Source organism: Eleginops maclovinus, chromosome 12, assembly GCF_036324505.1.
Source record: "Eleginops maclovinus isolate JMC-PN-2008 ecotype Puerto Natales chromosome 12, JC_Emac_rtc_rv5, whole genome shotgun sequence".
Taxonomy (NCBI): domain Eukaryota; kingdom Metazoa; phylum Chordata; class Actinopteri; order Perciformes; family Eleginopidae; genus Eleginops; species Eleginops maclovinus.
In genome coordinates, this window is record NC_086360.1 from 17,455,272 (window position 1) to 17,473,469 (window position 18,198).

At 42.3% G+C, this 18,198-nt stretch overlaps 1 protein-coding gene across 3 annotated transcripts in view; it reads right to left on the reverse strand.

Moving 5' to 3' along the window:
• Window positions 1–17,661, reverse strand: part of LOC134873359 (tetratricopeptide repeat protein 28-like) — a 116,025-nt gene extending 98,364 nt beyond the window's left edge. For 2 of the 3 annotated variants that reach the window (XM_063896891.1, XM_063896890.1), the window contains exon 1: window positions 17,587–17,661. In XM_063896891.1, coding sequence (XP_063752961.1) covers window positions 17,587–17,661 — 75 coding nt within the window. Of the gene's footprint in view, window positions 1–9,453; window positions 10,114–17,586 lie in introns of those variants that run through there. The other variant, XM_063896892.1, reaches the window with a different exon arrangement.
• Window positions 17,662–18,198: the final 537 nt, after the last annotated feature.

The following is an 18,198-nucleotide window of genomic DNA, read 5'->3' on the forward strand; positions in this document are numbered from 1 at the left end:
CTCCCCCCCTCGTCCTCATGGGACCAGTTACATTTTCATATGATAGGAACTGGAAAACCACCATCTGTAATTAGATTACAAAAAGATAGATGGAATGGGAAAAAAGATTCTTAGTTAATTAACTCAAACCATATTCTAATCAGGTTTCATAACTCCCCCTCCTCTCAACAACCTCCGATCTGAATCCTCATACACACACCCCCCGGGACTCACCATCACACAAGCCAAGATGAGACGGGCACTCAAACAAGATCATTTGACGCTAATTTCCCAAACAGGAAAGCACTTAAAGATGCGCTCTGATTGAGACAACTAAGCACGTGCATCAACAGCTGATGGGAGCAACAGAATGCGCTCTGGATGGATAACATCTTCCTGTTTTATGTACGTTGTCTGATACAAGCCATTTCCTTTCCAGGGCAACAGTTTCCGTCATCTCAGGAAACGAGCATGGGGAATTAAATGAGTGTCTCGTTATGGGAATGGGGACAAGTGGCAGTGATAACAGTCAAAGAGGTGTTTCAGAAGGAGTGTCGCTCGCCACATTCGCATCTCCATTATCTGTCAACCTGCCAGTCCATCTGTCTGTTTGTTGCTCCGACTGACAAACTCCTTTTACGAAGGAAACACGTCTCACATGTACTCTGCAGTGAGGAAAAGCGGCACACTGATCAGCAATTTTGCTATTGTTCAACATTTTTCATCAGTTTCTAATTATTACTCCTGTAGCTGAAAAAATTTCCAAGTATTTTATCAAAGCTGTCTCGCCAACAGTCATCACACTGACAGCTCAATCACACAGCCATTACATTAGTCTCTCATTTTTATTAGAAATAAAGTCAAAATATTTTTTCCAGAACAAAGCACAGCATGAACAAATAAAAAAGACAAACAGCTGAAAGATGAAAGCAACTATTAATCCATATGTGTAACGCCTCTTCCATACTGTTTTTGACAGTATGCCTTCTTGATTAACAAAGTTGTTTTATATCTTATCTTTCCAAAAACAATGCATCCAGGCCAATATTTCTATTGGTGTGTAAAGGTCTTAAGCCATGTAATTTCATCAACTGTAGAATCACAGTAACAGGCACAAACCAACTTATTAAATTAGATTGTTTTTTTTGCCAGAAAGACACACTTCAAACCCAAACTGGCAGCGAAACACCCAACATTGTCAACAGATTTGCACCGCACAGGATTTTACCAGCTCACAATCGTACCATCGGGACCAAGAGCATGTTGGCACATGAAGGAGTGCTTTAATTTCTAAACACCTGCTCACTCTCGACCACAAAACACAACTAGCATTGGGCACTTCCTCCTCTCCAACAAACAATCCTGGTCTGCCATTTTACTGAGAGCGGTACCACAGCCAACCCTGTCTCCCCTGAGTGTCTCCATGCATGTGTGTGTGCGTCAGAAGAGCCACCATCACAGCCGCCCGCACCTGCTATGCCTGAGGCCCTCTTCTGTTAGCTCAGAGCAGCAGCACAATGCGGGGATGGAGGAGTGAGGGGATGGAGTGAAAGAAAGCTGGGGGAAAAAGACATGGTGGTGTAAATGTCAACAGCCTAGCTCAAACCAACTATAATGCAATAGAGAACCTAATATGAATACATATGAGTTTCAAGATGATAGCTTTGGAGCTTCTGTGCAATAAACCGCTATAAATAATACAACATCCCAGTTGTCGGGAAGAAAAAAGAAAATGTATCCTTCCAGGTAAGAAGTAAATGTGTGAGTTCAACTGTGCAGCCTTACTGAGACCTGATGTACGAAGGCTTCTGCTGCTGCTCAGAGCACAATGGACACATGCAGTCATGTTCACTGACAGACACAGGCATACATAATTTCACATGTCCAAATGCCAGCCGCCATGGCTATGGTAAAATAATGTCCCCAGGGAAGTGTTGTAAAGCAGTGTACTGCCCAGCAACAACAAACAAAAGGCATTCAGTGTCTGTAAAGCACAAAATATCCATTCATTATTCCACAAGGCACTGCAGTTTGAGTCAGCATCTCCACACCTGAGCTTTGCCTTAGCTTTATACAGATCTAATGGGGCAGCTGAACTATACTATTCTGTCTAAGACACTATTGCACCATTATGCCTGGGAAATATCGCGACAGCAGATGCAGCCTTCTCTGAAAAAGACAACATTGTTCATAAAACGCAGAGAAGTGTGGCTCACATACTCCCAAATGTAAATTGGGGGAGTGATTTCACACCTGAAGCGTTACACCAACTGCTGTGTGCCAAGTTATAGTCTTTTCTTCCAATGAGCGATTATGTATCTTTTTTTACAGCCCTCATTCAAGCAGCTGGACCGAGTGCATACACAGTTTTTATAGCAGAAGACTGAATAGCATTCATAGCAATAAACATTTTCTAATTTCATCATGCAGAACACCTAGTCAGGTGGTGAAGTCGGCAAACACATTTTAACATGGCTATTAAGGCAGACATTAGTTAAAATAATGTAACATCATACCAAATACATTGTGTAGTGTCTGGCCCGCCCCTGTAGCCGCGTCCTGCCTTGTACAGTATATTTAAACAGTTAAGTACTCACACTGGTAACTGGAGCACTCTCCAGACTGCTGAAAAATACATGCTCTAATGTGGCCTATATATTACTTAGTTTTTTTTTTTTTTTGTATACCCCTTTTTACCCCCCCTTTTTTTTCTACGCTCTTATCTTTTATGTTATATGTTCTTTTATATTTGCACTGTGGGACTGCCAGAAACGGTATTTCAATTTTCTGTATGTATAACACATGTGGAAACTTTGACAATAAAGTGGACTTTAACTTTGACTTGACTTTTGACCCCCTGGCTGCATGAGAGAAGTAGAAGGTAAAGTATTCCATCTCTGATGTATGATAATATTGCACCGTTTCCATATATCATTTCCTATCAGACACAAGGATACCACCTGTCAAGACAATCATTTTCCAAGAAACTTCCAGGCTAACTCAAAATAAGGGCATTTTAAAATGCAAAAATACACACAGCAGGAGAGAGTAACAAGTTGGCCTTCATGGACACACAAACAGATCTTTCTTATCTTTGTTTTCTATACAAAAGCTCATTTAGAGAAATGTGGCAATGCAATTTGCTGGAGCTGGGAGGGTGGGGTAGGCATTAAGGTTCAAGTCACATCCACAAAAGTAGGCTGCAGAGAGTGACACAAACAAACAATAACCAAAAACATTTTTTTTATTTGAGAGGCAGACAACCACGAGAACATGCACAACAGGAGGTAACACTTTTGGGGTGAACACATTGAGCGATGAGGGGGGAGGAGGCAAAGAGAGAATTATATTGTAAGTAGCTACGGCTCTATTAGACTGCAACAGAACCTCTAGTTAAATATATAAAATATATGAGGCGTGAGATCATTTTAGATAGGGGAGCACAGTAGGTAGACCTCAGAGGTTTGTTCTGTAGTCCTCATTACTGAATTTATCTCAGCATGCCTGTCAGTCACCACCTGCCTGTCTACCTAGTTAAGGGTGCTGGAATCATGAATCTCCCTTAGGAGACAAGCCCATGGAGTATATTGAAGCGCTCCTGGCCCACATATTTTAGTGACTATAAACATATGCCTGACATAAGTATCCCAGTATAAGCCTCATATAAATAAATCCAAACTTACGAGAGGGAACAGCAGCTAAACCAAGCCTCGAGAGACAGAGGGGGAAAAGGCTCAGTGGGTCTTGCTCGGCACCATTTCTCCTTCCTTCCTGCAGGATTTTACAGCCAGCAGTAAAAACCTTTCTTAGCTACCCTCACTGTATTCAGCATGGTAGGAAAACTAAGGAGAGGTAGGGCCAGATAGGCCAGAGTGACGGTGAGGGGAACTAAAACAATCTGCTCTGGGCTTGGTTGTTTCTGTGACCCCTGGAGAAGCACTCCACTGAGGCCGTCTGTGTGTGTGTCTGCTACACTGTATGACTGTAAAAACATTGCACAGCACCTACTCCTTTTCTAAATTAGAAAGTGAAGCTCAAGCTAATCCAGTTTGCTTCTCTCTTTTAATATGCGCCATTTATACAAGTCAACAGTGGTCATAAACATTCAGGGGTTAATTGACTCTGTTTTTTCACGGTCAATATAATCATCAATAATCTACTCAAGGACTAGATACTGACCACTCAGGTGCCAGACCAGGCCGTCAATCTGAGGAATGAAATGTTTAGTCCTGGACACATGAAGCCAACAGCTAAGCCAGGGACACACTCCTGGAAAATTGAGCCTTCAAAGAAGGGCTTATGAATCCTATCTCTGACAAAAGAAGAGATGGAATTAGTGGGATTTAGGGGCGTCAGCATGAGGCAAGGTGGTATTAGTGGTGCTCTTCACACGTCTGCATCCAGGCTGGATCCCAGGCCTTTTTTAGAACACACTAGCAGCAAATGTCTGTCACAACACACAGCACTGAGTAGGATCGAGACAGCTGCGAGCCCAGAAGCCTGAGCTGATACGATGCCCGGCCCATTGGATCCAGTCCATTTTTGAGTTAAGGAATGTTGGGACTGCGGTTTTGGCAGCTGTACTCTGATAAATGTTGTGAAACAGAGAAAAGTGTGCATGTTTTTTAAAGCCATACGCTGAAGGGATGTGTCTCTTGTGCCACTGGCAGCCCTTATTCAAAACATGTTTTAGCCAGCTTAGGTCTGAAACCCTGGCTCTCAGAATATGCAAGACTGAGTACATAATACCGAAGATTAACCAATGAAAAGAACGAAAAGAAAAGAGTTTAAGTCCTGCAAAGGCCTGTTCCACCTCATAGAACAAGGAAATGTGTTCCTATTGATGTGGTCCATCAAGTCAGGTCCGCTTTATTCCCCGGTGGAGGCACCCAGAGGCAGGCACCTCCTGAGCCCTGCAAGCAGCTGACCACACCTCTGGAACAATGACCTCAATAAACTCAAACATTGCTCCATTTGCTCAAACAGAACCACTGGGGGGTAAAGGAAAGCTGTAGCAAATCAGAAATGAGTGCTCTGAGGCTTGCAGGAAAACATTACAAATGGATCGCTCTACACATAAATCAATCTTTGCATTTACCACTTTCTATCCAAAAATCTATCTCAACACTCAGAGGAATTTGCAGGTCTCAGGAATGAGGATTAATGAGAGCAGGATGGCCCAGTCACCATTGTTTCTATTGTTTCTCCTCTTGTGTTTTGACAGTGGACTCCCAAGAGGGCATTACCGAGCATATAGCCTACTTGCAGCTTGTGCGTACCGCAGACCACTGCGTCACGATAAGACGTAGGAAGGCCTTGCTCTTCTTCCTGTCCTCCATCTCTGTCCAGCTCTCCCACTGGGAGGCGGTGGACCGGGATCAACAGAGCGAGTACAGCACATCAATTTCAGTTGAATTGCTGAGTCGCTGTTCCCCACGTAACGCCCTCCTACCTGACCCAACCCACGCTCCCGCACCTTTCTTTCAGGCCCCATGAGGATGAGCCAGGGGGCTGGCCACACAGCCGCATCCAGTTCCACTCGGCATGCTGGGCAATAAATACTGCGCAGCATCAGGAACAGCAGGTGCCATCACGCCCTATCATTAATTATCCCTGCTGCATCACTCTAGGGCCTCTCACTCCTAAACTCTGAATCTCCTGCACCATCTTATTCTCCAGCCTCCAACCCTTTCCCATTTTCTCCCACTTCCTCAAATTCCAACCATCTCAGATCCTGTCTGTCTACAGGTCTACAGCAATTCTTCTGCTCAATATCCAATTTCCTACAATCCTACAATCTAGTCTCCATTTGTTCCCTGATGTACAGTATCTCAATCTATGTCCAGCACTTTCTTCTCCCAAGTGACTTCTTCCCCCACTGACAGCCTAACCCGCTTTCTTCTCTTCTCAGATGTGTCTTGCAGTGCTTCTCTTCACATTCTGATGGGTTTTCCCCTGTTGTAAATGTATTCCATAACAGCTGGGCTGCTGCTAGTCAGGAGACGTCACAGGGACAGACCGAGCACTGGAGGCAGAGATAGCCCTTTCCCCCCCGAAGGAGAGCTCATAAATAATACCAAATCAAAGAGGAAAAGCAGCTTGAGAAACTCCCTGAAGTGAAAAGCCAATGAACATGGTCAGAATGTAAGAGTGCGCCCGCTGATGATAAAAGTTCTGTCTCCCTGTTAGCCCGGCCACAGAAACATGAGCAGGGCATCCTGTCCCTCTCAGGTGAGAAGGCCTCATGTCAACTGTGTGGAACCCACAGAAACATCTGGCACAACCACAAAAACAAACAGTGGCTTCCTTTTGACTTGGTCACACTGCCACAGGGCATAATGTGAACTCCAAATGCAAAGCCTGGCTTCGTAATATGAGACCACCCAACAAATTAACAGGTTGTGAGAAGTTCTGAATACATGAACAATAGATGACTTAAAAAAAAACATCTGGTAGTAAAACAATTAAATGTTATTCAGCTGTTGCATAAAAAACCTTGGACAAAGAAAAAACCCAGTTGAACTCAGGGTTAAACCCATCTGATACAGGCAGATATAAGTCACACGGAAACTTTCCAAGCCACTGGAGTCCATAATTCATGTAGGCTAATGTGAACACAGGACAGGAATCCAAAGTCCTAAAAACCCGCAATCCCACAGGTTCTTCATTCTCTGAATGCAACCTGGTGGCTTTCATTTCTCTCAGTGCACTTTAGGCTTGCTGCCATCTCTTACCTGACTCAACGAGTTAGCTTCCCCTCAGGACAGGTGCTGTCCACATTTTTTAATGCTTACCTTCCTCTAATACAACCTGACCACAGACGACTGCAGTGGCCGCTGCTGTACACCCACCCTTCCCCACATATGCTACCAGGCACAGCATGGGTCTAATGTTAGCATTCCTCAGTCTCACAAACACCCGTGGCTCTTTACTTTGGAGGGTAAAGGGCTTTGTTGCACTTGGCCTTCAAGAAGGACAATCTCCTCTTAAAGTATTGATTGTCACTTGCCATACATATAGGCATATCTAACCTCTATCAAAAACATATGGCAGCCTTGAGTCATATAACTCCCATATCACATTTAAATGCTGTGTAATAGACACTCTCTCTGAATTGGCTCAGGTGCTCCGAGCAACTACATCAAAATAGCAGTTAAAAAAGTGAATCACACAAATCCCCAGTGAAAGAGATTTGACTATCTTCCTCTTTCCAGAACAGATAAGCAATCTACCCAACATTAAGGGGAATGGCTCTCTCTTCTCTTAGACATCACAGATTTGTAATTTTGACTCATTAGTGTAATCCATTATGAAGAGGTGGACAGGACACTCAGTCCGAATCAATTTGATTCTCCTACACTTTCTATTGATTCCCATCTTACTACAAGTGGAGTAAAGAGACAGATTGAAAAGTGTTTAAACAAGAAGCAAGATTGGGAAATTGAAGGATCTTTTGTGACATCATTGTATGTGCACTTTTAGAAGAGACAACTGCTTTCAACAGAAATCAATTTGTTTACTATGCGAAGCACAAAAGCTGTGTTTATTCCAGCGTCCTACCTACTTTGTTCAATATGTTAGTCAGGAGACATGACTAGCATAAGGCCAGGGTAAATAGACAATAACATACACAATGACACACAAGCATACACACAATGACACACAAGCACACACAGACACACACACGCACACGCACACGCACACACACACACACACACACACACGTGGAACCCAAGTCATCTGGAACATTGTTCACTGCCCTGTCAGTGTGTTCCCTGCTTTTGATCATATGTATGCATCTTGCATGCAACATGACCAACAAGTTAATTAATCAACATCACACAAAACGCAGTAAATACTCCCCTCCTTGATGATAGTCACCAGATTTGATACACTTGTTTGCTCACCTTATTAAAGGTCTGTGATGAAAAGAGAATATGCACATGAAGGACAGTGTTACTTTTATGATAAGTGAGCTCATATGACTGCAGTGTGGCGGCGAATCAATTCCTACAGTGGGAAAAGGCTTTTAGTCCTCAAAGGGGGTCTCAGGGATGATTCTGACAGATACATTGCACAGCTGTAGAAATCATTTGGGCATGCTCACAGCTTTTCTTTTTTTTTCTGAAGATAATTCAACATTAAGAAGCTTGGTTTTGATTATTTACTTTCATCTCATCTTTCACGATGAGATTATCCTCATTAATGACATTTGATGTGGAACAAACGACAAACCGAAATTAATTTAGTCAGAGAGATGGTAAATGACTTAGATCGCACACACTGAAGTGGGTTTCAGCTACAAACAGTGACAGTAGTAGTGGTTACACTACTTCTTGTATGTGTAACCAGTGCTATTTATACTGGGTAGTTACAGACACAACATCATCATGTCTCCGCTGACAAGGCAGTACAATCTAGGCCACACAGAAAAAAATCCTGCAGCATTTATACTGCTGTTGTTCAAAGTCTTTTGGGAAAAATAAAGATTAGGATGATGTGATACGTTGATAGAGCCCATCCTTTCATCTTTCTTTCTTTCACTTTAGACCAGTGTAAAGCCCACTTCTGCAAATGGAAGCTGCTTATTGTCAGACAAGTGCCCCCTGCTGGTTAAAATCCAAACCATAGGCATTTCAGTTCTACCATTTTTTATAGACCCCAGATGATTTTCAGACATTTTCCATGTTGTAATACTCTAAGGCTACGAAAATGGGGCAATAAGTATGCATGCTGAATACAACTTTTGTTGAAGAAAATGTGTGTACTCGTAGAAAAAAGAAAACCAAGGAACATGTTTTAGTTCTCTTACAGAGTCCTCTAAAAAATGTAGGTATCAAAGGAGGGGGGTGCCACTTCATTCTCAAACTTGAACGTGAAAATATTAGTAGGATGCAATGTTTCACTTTCTACATATACGACTAGGCATACGTTTCTTTGAACCCTGGTTCCAACACTTTTTGTGCCCACAACTCCAAATTTTCACTACAGGATACATGAATCACTGATTTATTGATAAGTACAGATAAAGAATGTCAGCCTTTATGATGTTGTTAAGGAAGTGCAGATCATACAAAGCACAGGTCAGAGTATAAAACATTTAAATAGCAATACATGTCATAACCTGGATTAGCACTATGCATGAACAGTATAGGTTGTATTTAGTGCAGTGCACAACAGCTGATGCCTGCCTCTCTTACAATCATTTAAATATAGTAGAGGGGGAAATGTATTAATAGGAAGAAAGATCTTCAAATGAATGATATAAAAACTTGCTCATCATTTTTGAAGTATTATTTCAGTAAAGTAACCTACAACATACTGCTGATCTGCTCAGTGCTGTCTATAGCCCTAATTTGTAGTAAGCGAATAGAAAGAGCAGCAGTCTATGACTGAGCCACCTCTTTTCAACTTGTGCTCTAACACAACGTTATTTATCGCCATAATTGGAAGAAAATGTTCAGCCAGACTCACCTTCTTCCGGGGCTGCCATTTCATCATATTTGTAAACCAAAATTGAACAGCATTAAGATATTATACGAGAATGGAATGTAGATTCAAAGAAATCCAGAGCGCAAGTCATGCTGCCTCTCGACTTCCCTCTGTTTTGCAGCAGATTTTCTCCAAGAAGCGATGCATGATGATGTGCGAGTCTCAGCTTTGCGGCAATTTTTCGGGGAGACAGCCCAGTCAACACAAATCGTACACCGGTTAAATCCACAGTTGAGGTCGTAGAATAAATCAGAGACACATGGTGTCGACTGACAGTGTTTGGGGGAAAGGTTCCTGTGCGTAAATCCAAAGTACGAGTCCGTTACGAACCCACTCCCTCCTCACTCCTCACGCAGTCAGCCCCTCCAGCACCAAACCGGACTGTGTTTTAGGAAAAATTAATTCCTAAACTTTTCCGAACCGAAGTCCTCCGTGTATGTAGCAACACCATTAGTCCAGCGCAACACGGGTAGACGTTGTCCAATCTGTTCTCTTCGATCCAGAGGAAATGACCGAAAGACGGAATGTGTGCCGAAAAGCAGAACAAATTAATCACAGTTGTCAAATCCTGTTTTCCAGCGGTCGAAACACACTTTTGAAAGTATTAGTAGAGAAACAGTCCAAGAGAGGACGGCGGGGACAGAGCGACAAGCGGGGAGATTACTTTCAGGGGGAGGAGGGGGAACAACCAGCAAAAAAAAAATCCCTGGAATTTCAGCGAGGAGCTGGAAGGATATCCTGATTCCAGCAACAGCAACAAACTGGACTACAGCACTCAGATGACTTCCTTCCCTGCGCTCCTCCAGCTTTGCAGACTTGGAGCGGTGGAGCTGGGCAGGCAGCAGGCAGCTGGGTCATAGCGCCGCCGGCTTAAGAATGCGCTTCACACGCACTGCACTGACGCTGCCCTCCAGACAAAAAGCAGGCTGTGGTTTTGGTGTGTTGCTCAAGGACACATTTCCAGGAAATAAACCTCTGAATGGTCTCTGTAGCCACGTGCCACCCTGCTATGCCAGTCCATCACGCTGTATAAACAGGATACCGAGCTATGGTTTGGGGATTTGCGGGTGGAACGACCTCAGACAGGTCAAAACTATTCTTGGGTACAAAGTAAGAGTTGTCAGTATACTTTACATATATTTTCAACGGAATAGTGTTTTCCATACTGTAACGTGAAGTAGGGCCTATATCTGCACAATTTGGAAAAAATAACTCATTACGATTATTCTGACTGATATTTTATATGACTCACAACATGGAGAAATTGATCATATTTAGCGATATTCTCATTATGATTACAACATACCACATTATTATAGTGTTTCTAAGAGCATCGGTTATGCTATGTTTTGTTAACTCTGTAAAATATCTCCGCAGCTCCACAATACTTAATTCAAAATTGTGTTTTACACATCCTTTAATGAACATGGTACTTCCTACGATTGGAATATCGCACTAGTCCATATTGTGATTCTGATTCTATTTTTGATTAATTGTCATTCACACCCTTACCTTGCACATAAACATATCCTTAGGTATTTAACATTTTGCAATCTAATGTTCCCCTAAATCTCTTATAGAATCACTAAACAGCCGCCTTCCAGTGTTGGTTTGATTTGCGTTTGGTAAAGGTCCATTACCTCTTTTGCCTTAGCAAATGCGTTTGTAACCTAGTCAAACATAATCAGTAGATTAGCTGGGTAGACCAGTCCATATTTCATATTGGCAGAGAGCAGGAGGCTTCTAATGGTGTTAAATTCAACCCGTTGCTCCTGTAGTTTAGCACTACTCAGGGTCAGAATCACCAAAAAGCTTCATACAGTCCATTACATTGGGAAATGTATCTGAAAAATTCAGACCTGCAATACTAAATTCATACTGGTGATAATGAGCTGAGGAGATTCACATAACATCACTCCAGTGAATCGCGCCTTGATCGCCATTGGTAGAAGCTACCATCCATGATTATTTTTATGTGAATAACACATTGAATTCTTTCACATGATTCACAAAGGACAGAGAGCCTTGGACACTGGAGACAAATGAAGCTCTGTTTTTGCACACTTTGCCTACATCCTCCTTCTGAGAGCAGCTGTCACATATCATATACTGTGCAATATTTTACTGCACACGGCCATCAGAAACATAACATTGCCAAAGATTTGTGTTTGGCAATACTTGGTCGGAGCTTTTCCAGGTTTAAAAACTGACTTTGTATTATTAAATGTTGAAGAAGGCTGGATACAATTGAACACATGGGCCATGGTTGTTCTGGTATAGAAAACTCTCACCGCAATCACTGCCACAGTCACTGAATGAAACAGCTATCAACAGTTGCAACAGATCTTCTGGTGCTGAACACAGTTGCTGCAACACAAAACTAAAATATATTCATCACTTGATATGTGGCAGTAAGTATAAAATCAGTAAGTACATTTGTTTCTATTCATCAGGAATTATCTTGAGGTGAAAAGGAAAGTCAAAGAAATGGTCGATATTGAAGGGAGGTGAAATGTGTCTGATTTAAATTGGTTTAGGTAATGGACTCTATGGAGCTGAGAGTTGGTCAATAAGCGGGTGTCTCTTCGGGGGCAGCTGGGTCGGCCATGCACCTAAGGGTCACTTAGATAACAAAAGACAAGAAGAAGGAGGGGGGTAAACTGGCATATGGCCTTATGGACAAACTCCTGCTGTGTGCGGGGAGTCCATGAGACACTTGGTATATCTGCATGGATGAACACGAACAAAATGCTGGAAACTTAGTCCACAGCCACAGCTGGCACTCAGGCAGAAAGACAATGTGTGATCAAAGCACACATTTGTAGTCACGGAGTTTTCCTTGTTTGCAGCCCATATTTTGACAATAGATTACTAAACATAACTTTTATTCTTATGGTCAGCTAGGGATCGACTCCTGTATCCTAAGAATAGTATTTAGATTTATGTTCTCTTTCAAACACACGCTCACACAAAGACATTGAAGTCCCACCATCTAAAACAGGTTTACACAAGTGATTGTTTCATAAAAGCCATGTTTGATGAGTGATCAAAGGCCAGTGCAGTGTGCTGTTCAGCAACAGTCTGTTCGTAGTGAAGCCTGTCATCTGGCATCTCCATACAGAAGCAGGCTCCCTGTGCGTGCCTCTGCTTTCCCAATCAGAGCCGCACAGGAAATCAGACTCCAGCCTTCAGAGGGAAACAAAAACCCCCTCTTTCATTTTCCACAACTTGGAGCCGTTTAAAAGTTTGCGCTTCCTTTTCTTGTTCTTGCCAATCATGCCCTCAAAAATGTATCTGCTGTATGTTGTGTTCATGGGCTGGTTTCATAAAGATGGGTAAGCATGATAAACTGCAGTCTGAATCAGAAAGCTGTACAAAAATAAAGACTGTCTCGTGTTTATTAGAAAAAGTTAATCACCCAGCACTAAGAGCTCTGTCTCCAATTTCACTGTCAACTGTCTTACACAAAGGGAAAAACATGGTTTATTCTGAGGTTTGTTAACAATGTATTTGACTTAAAAAGTAATTGGATTTTTTTTTAAGTTTAAAAAACTAACTCTTTAGGAATGCTACTAGTATTTGCCATTGATTCACAAAACGTTTCTAATAAAATGTCCTTGTAGCTTGTGTTTTTTTCCACAGGGCACATATTTTCTGGTGTAATTAACAATTAGTTTCAGGTAAAAGACTCTGAATCTGCCTACATATAAGAAATCAGTTCCAGTTAAGACCATCAAAAATCTCAGAGAGCTCAGTGGAACCACTGAAGTCTTACGTCTTAACATCACATCTGCTGTGGTTAATGTAGTTTTTAACACAGTTAAACATGAGCTGTCATGTATCCGTCTGTTTTCCTGTTTATCAATTATTCCACTTGGAGTAGTAAGTACAAATAACTGTAGAAGGTCTTTGAAAACTCCCCTGAGGAGCAACAATCCAAAAGCACTTCTGAATGTCTGAGGGTAATTTATTTTCACACTGACGCTCGCTCTTAGTCAGTTTGGAGTGTCGCTGTACACTATCTTTCCCCCATTTGAATAAACAATGGACTTTTAATTACAAGACTGGAGTTTCAAGGCAATAAATTCCGTAGCAAGAGCACACAGATATGTACCCTAATGTCACATGCACAGACGTGCAATATGCAAACAAATCTCACATTACGTACTTACAATACCATACATTCTTTTGCATGGTCTCAGTTTTCCATGCTTCTATAGAAGATAGCATCAATATAAAGAATGATAAAGAATTAATTTAAGAATATAGAAAAATATTACAGGAATCATCACCGAAATGGCCCGATTCATGAAGGCAAGAGCCTTTAAAAACGCATTTATTATATTCCCTTCATGAACATTTATAACAGGAGAGTATCATTTACAGTGTTTGACAGATTGCTTCCACTGTCACACATGGCAGATGGATGAATCTGTTCTGAAATGCTTAACAGCATTATAATAATAAAAGTGTTAAACAGCACTGACACCCACCCACTCTGTTGTGCCGTACATCACCGAAAACAAATAACCCTCATCAGCATTCATTCATTCACCTCTTTTACAGTGCTCTATTCTTGGATGATGTTGTGTCAGATTTTTGCCTGCTGTGGATCATGTGAGATGGGTGTGCATGGGGTTGTGTGTGTGTGTGTGTGTGTGTGTGTGTGTGTGTGTGTGTGTGTGTGTGTGTTTGTACATGCATGCGTGTGTCTTAGTTGGAGCTTGGTGTTGATTAAGTGTCTGGAGCCTGAGGGGGGATAATGAGAGCCTGTAATTAATGAGCCTGTGCATATCTCAGAGTCACAGGGTCCTACTCGCAGAGAACCACTCGACACACCCATACTCAAAAAGACACACACACACACACACACACACACACACACACACACACACACACACACACACACACACACACACACACACACACACACACACACACACACACACACACACACACACACACACACACACACACACACACACACACACAGATCTTTTTCCCTGCACTGCACAGCATTTTCTCCAGGGAAGCCCAGCTGGGACTGTGTCACTCTGGCTGCTGTCCCTGATAAGTGTCCTCTAATAGGGATGGATGGGGGTTAGGGAGCCCCGCTATGAGAAGGTCACATGCACTGACCACCCGGTGTGGCCCTCCTAGCAAATGCTGATGTTACGGGCACTCAAAAAACAATCCCAAATCTTATTTGTTTGCTGGGTCCTGTCCATGGGGAGCAGAGTGGTTCATCTAAAAGTGGACTCAAAGTGGCAGGTCAGTGTTCAGCTGAAGGCATCACTAAATGCAGGTAAATACATAGTTCAAGCAGTGTGATGACTCGGTCCTGACTGACAAAAGGTAGTTTCTAGTGTAAAGAATACATATTTTTCAAATGTATTTCTCTAGTAGCTTGAATTCAACACCTGTTGGTAAGCGGGTTGCATGCTGAGTGATCTGTGCCTCTGGCAGACCACACTCAACAACAATGAGACTATCTAGAAGATCCAAGTTCCTAGCATATACAATTGGAGATTCTACAGAATGGAATTTAGGTTGTTTGTTAAACTAAGCGTCTAGATGTGCAGCCAAAAACAGAGGTAGCAGGGCAAAGGAAAGAAATAATTGACCAAACTGGCAAAAATAAAGGGGAAGGTAGACCCGGTCAGCACTTTGAAGTAAACAAATAATGGCGTCAGCATAGTTGTATAACTGAAACAATAAAGCATGAATCTCTTAGCGATAAATACAAAATGTGTCATTTTCACACAAAACTATCACCTGGTTCACCAGTAACACTGCCTAAGTAAGGACTTTAAATAACTATATTATCTGTGCTTATTCTGCTTCATAACGTTTGCTAAATAAATATATTGTATGTTTGTAGTTTTTGTTGCTAAAGAAAATGTGTTTATGAACTACACAACTGATTTTTGTGACAAGTTAGAAACACAGTCCAAGGTGATACTGAACTGCTTTACCCCTTTGAGAGTTAAATGTAGTTTCTGTCCTGAACTGTGAGGCTCAAAAACCAACACACCCATTTCCACCAATACATACTAGCTAGCATTTAGAACTTATTTTTTCACCACTTAAACTGTACAAGTGTCAATGAGCTTTTACAAGAGTTGCTATAACATGTTCGAAGGAACCCAGAAAACCTGAAAACTTGTTTTAATGGTATAAAATAAAAGGGATGGTATCTGTAGAAAGGAACATAAACAAAATAATGTGGGGATTGGCTAATCACAAGATTGCCTGGTCTCAAGTTTAGAGTCAATTTGTGGGTTGAAGTTATAAAAATTACATACACCTACATAGATAAACACCCACGTATCCACCCTAATGTTAACTAACTGTTTTACTGAGGCCCCTGGAGTGTACATTTTTTTTAATGATGCACCCAAAAGCTTTTCGGTCCCACAGAGAAAACATAAAACCCCTTATCTGTACTCTGTAATGTGCGCGATAATGAAAATGCTATTGAAAGCTCTTTTTTTTCAAGAAATGATTGTGTTTAATCAATAATTCTTCACACAGTGTGATAAAGGCTTAAGATTATGATCTTTTTATTCTTTATTAAGTCCCATCTCCTAATTTTCTCTTCCTTTTTTTTTCTTCTCCCAATTACGCTAATGAAGAAGGGCTTGTTTATCCCCTAAGAGCTCAACAGTAGACTTGTGTGAAGACAGCGTGCAAAGAGAAGGACCTTTGCTTTAGAGATGTGTTTAATAATTCAGTGGTCTTGGACATGGATGAAACAGGCTTCAGCATATTGTTTGAATCAGGCCGGCAGTAAAGTAGGCGCTGGGGTTTGACGTCTGTGGCGGGATCAATAACAACAGCGTTGCCACATACTCCGACGCATGACACAGAGATCCTGTGTGGTCCTTCTCAGTCTATATACTAAACATAGACACGGAGCAGGACAATGTATTCCAATGTGTTTGTGTCTATCTGCTTCCACGAATACAAATACACACACGCACAAGTACATAAAAACACACAAAACCCCGCTGCGGTCAGACCCACCCATCTCTAGTCCCTCATTTAAAAAAAAAAAAACCAAAACCAAACTCATACCTCTCTCTTTCAATTACCTTTCTTCCCACCATCGTCACCACACCAAATCTATCTAAATTCTCCCACAGTCTCTTTTTTTTCCTTTCTCTCTCTCTCATATCAAATGTATCCATGTGTTGCCATCACAAACACACCCACAAGCAAGCACGTTCAGTCACACAGCACAATCTGGTAATCATAATAAGCACATTAAAGCATTAAAGCCACAATTTATGACCGATGATCTCTTGAACAGACTACAATTAATAGCGCCAATTTCTAACTACTTCTGAGATCCTCTCCTTGTTCAGTCACATGTGGTTGTTAAAACTACGTTTTTAAAAGCTAAGTAGTGCTGAGCGCAGGCCAGACTGAGGACTGCTCCTACAATACGTTTTCTTCTTCAATGATCAGGCTATAATACCTTAATTCTCAAGGCTTATTATGGAAATGACAGCTCTTCCTGCCCCTACTAATCTAACACTGTGAGCGCGCATCAAATGAGAATTAACCCTTTTGAAGGCGAGAGGGAGGATTCAGTAATGCCTTCCACCGTTTGCGGGGAGAAGTGAGGAAAAGTAAGTCAACACGAAATTGTGGTACAGTAAATACTGTCCTACTCCACTGTACCTGTTTCTTCTCACTGATGTGAAGGGATTAGGCCAGTCTACTCCTTAAATCTCTCTGACTTCAGATCAAAGGGGTTAAAGCAGGATTAGGATTAATCTGCCTTGGTAGAACAGGTGTTAATCTCTTAAATTAGCCATGTAGCACAGGCAGGCCTCTCTTTCATCTCAACGGCTGACTTATGGCCTGGAATACAGAGAGCTCAGTTACAGGAAAGCAGCGCTGTTGTTGCCCCACCAGAATTAGTTGTCCTCCCTCACCCTGACCGCTCTGATAACAGGCCCCCGCTCTATGTATCAGCAGGACGGCTTCATTTGCATGCACAGGGTGTTTTGAGAGGGGCTGAGTCAAACAGCTGTGCTCTCTGCTTTCTTTGAAACGAGGGTTACGCAAAGCATACTTTATGATTGCCAATATTAACGAGGGGCTTACATGATATCCTCCGGCAAGGTCCAGCAAATACTCCCCCAGATATAAAACAGGGCCTGTGTTATTGATGTTCATCATGTCGAGGCTTGGGAGGTGATGTGGCAGAAGAAGGAAGTCATAGTGGGTTTGACTTCAGTCCAAGGACAGGAACACTCCAGTCCTTTCCTATCAGACTCTTCAACACATGCTGCCTCTCACCCCCACCAGATTCCTCCCCTGCTGTCAACCCTCCTTGTCAGCTATTTTCTACTCGAATCATCTTCAACCCACTCTAGCTCAGCCTCCTGTCAGCTGAGAGGTCGCAATGAACCACACCTGTGACTGCACTAAAGCCGTAGCACAAATCCAGGACTGTCGCCTCACCTGTCTAAATGCTTAAGACAGCTAATTAGCATTTCTGAACATGGGGGGAGTTACAGTGGCGTAAGAAGCCGCTTCCTACAGAGACACTGTCTGGTGCAACGGTCACCAGTATGGCCAGTAGGTCTGCCCCAGTCCGAGGGCTACAGTCCCAGGCTAGACCCCGCCATCTGGCTGGACTGGTAACAGCCGGACTTTCTCCCCCGCTGCACACAGGAAGACAACCCAAGGAAGGTCAGGCCACATGAGGATGGC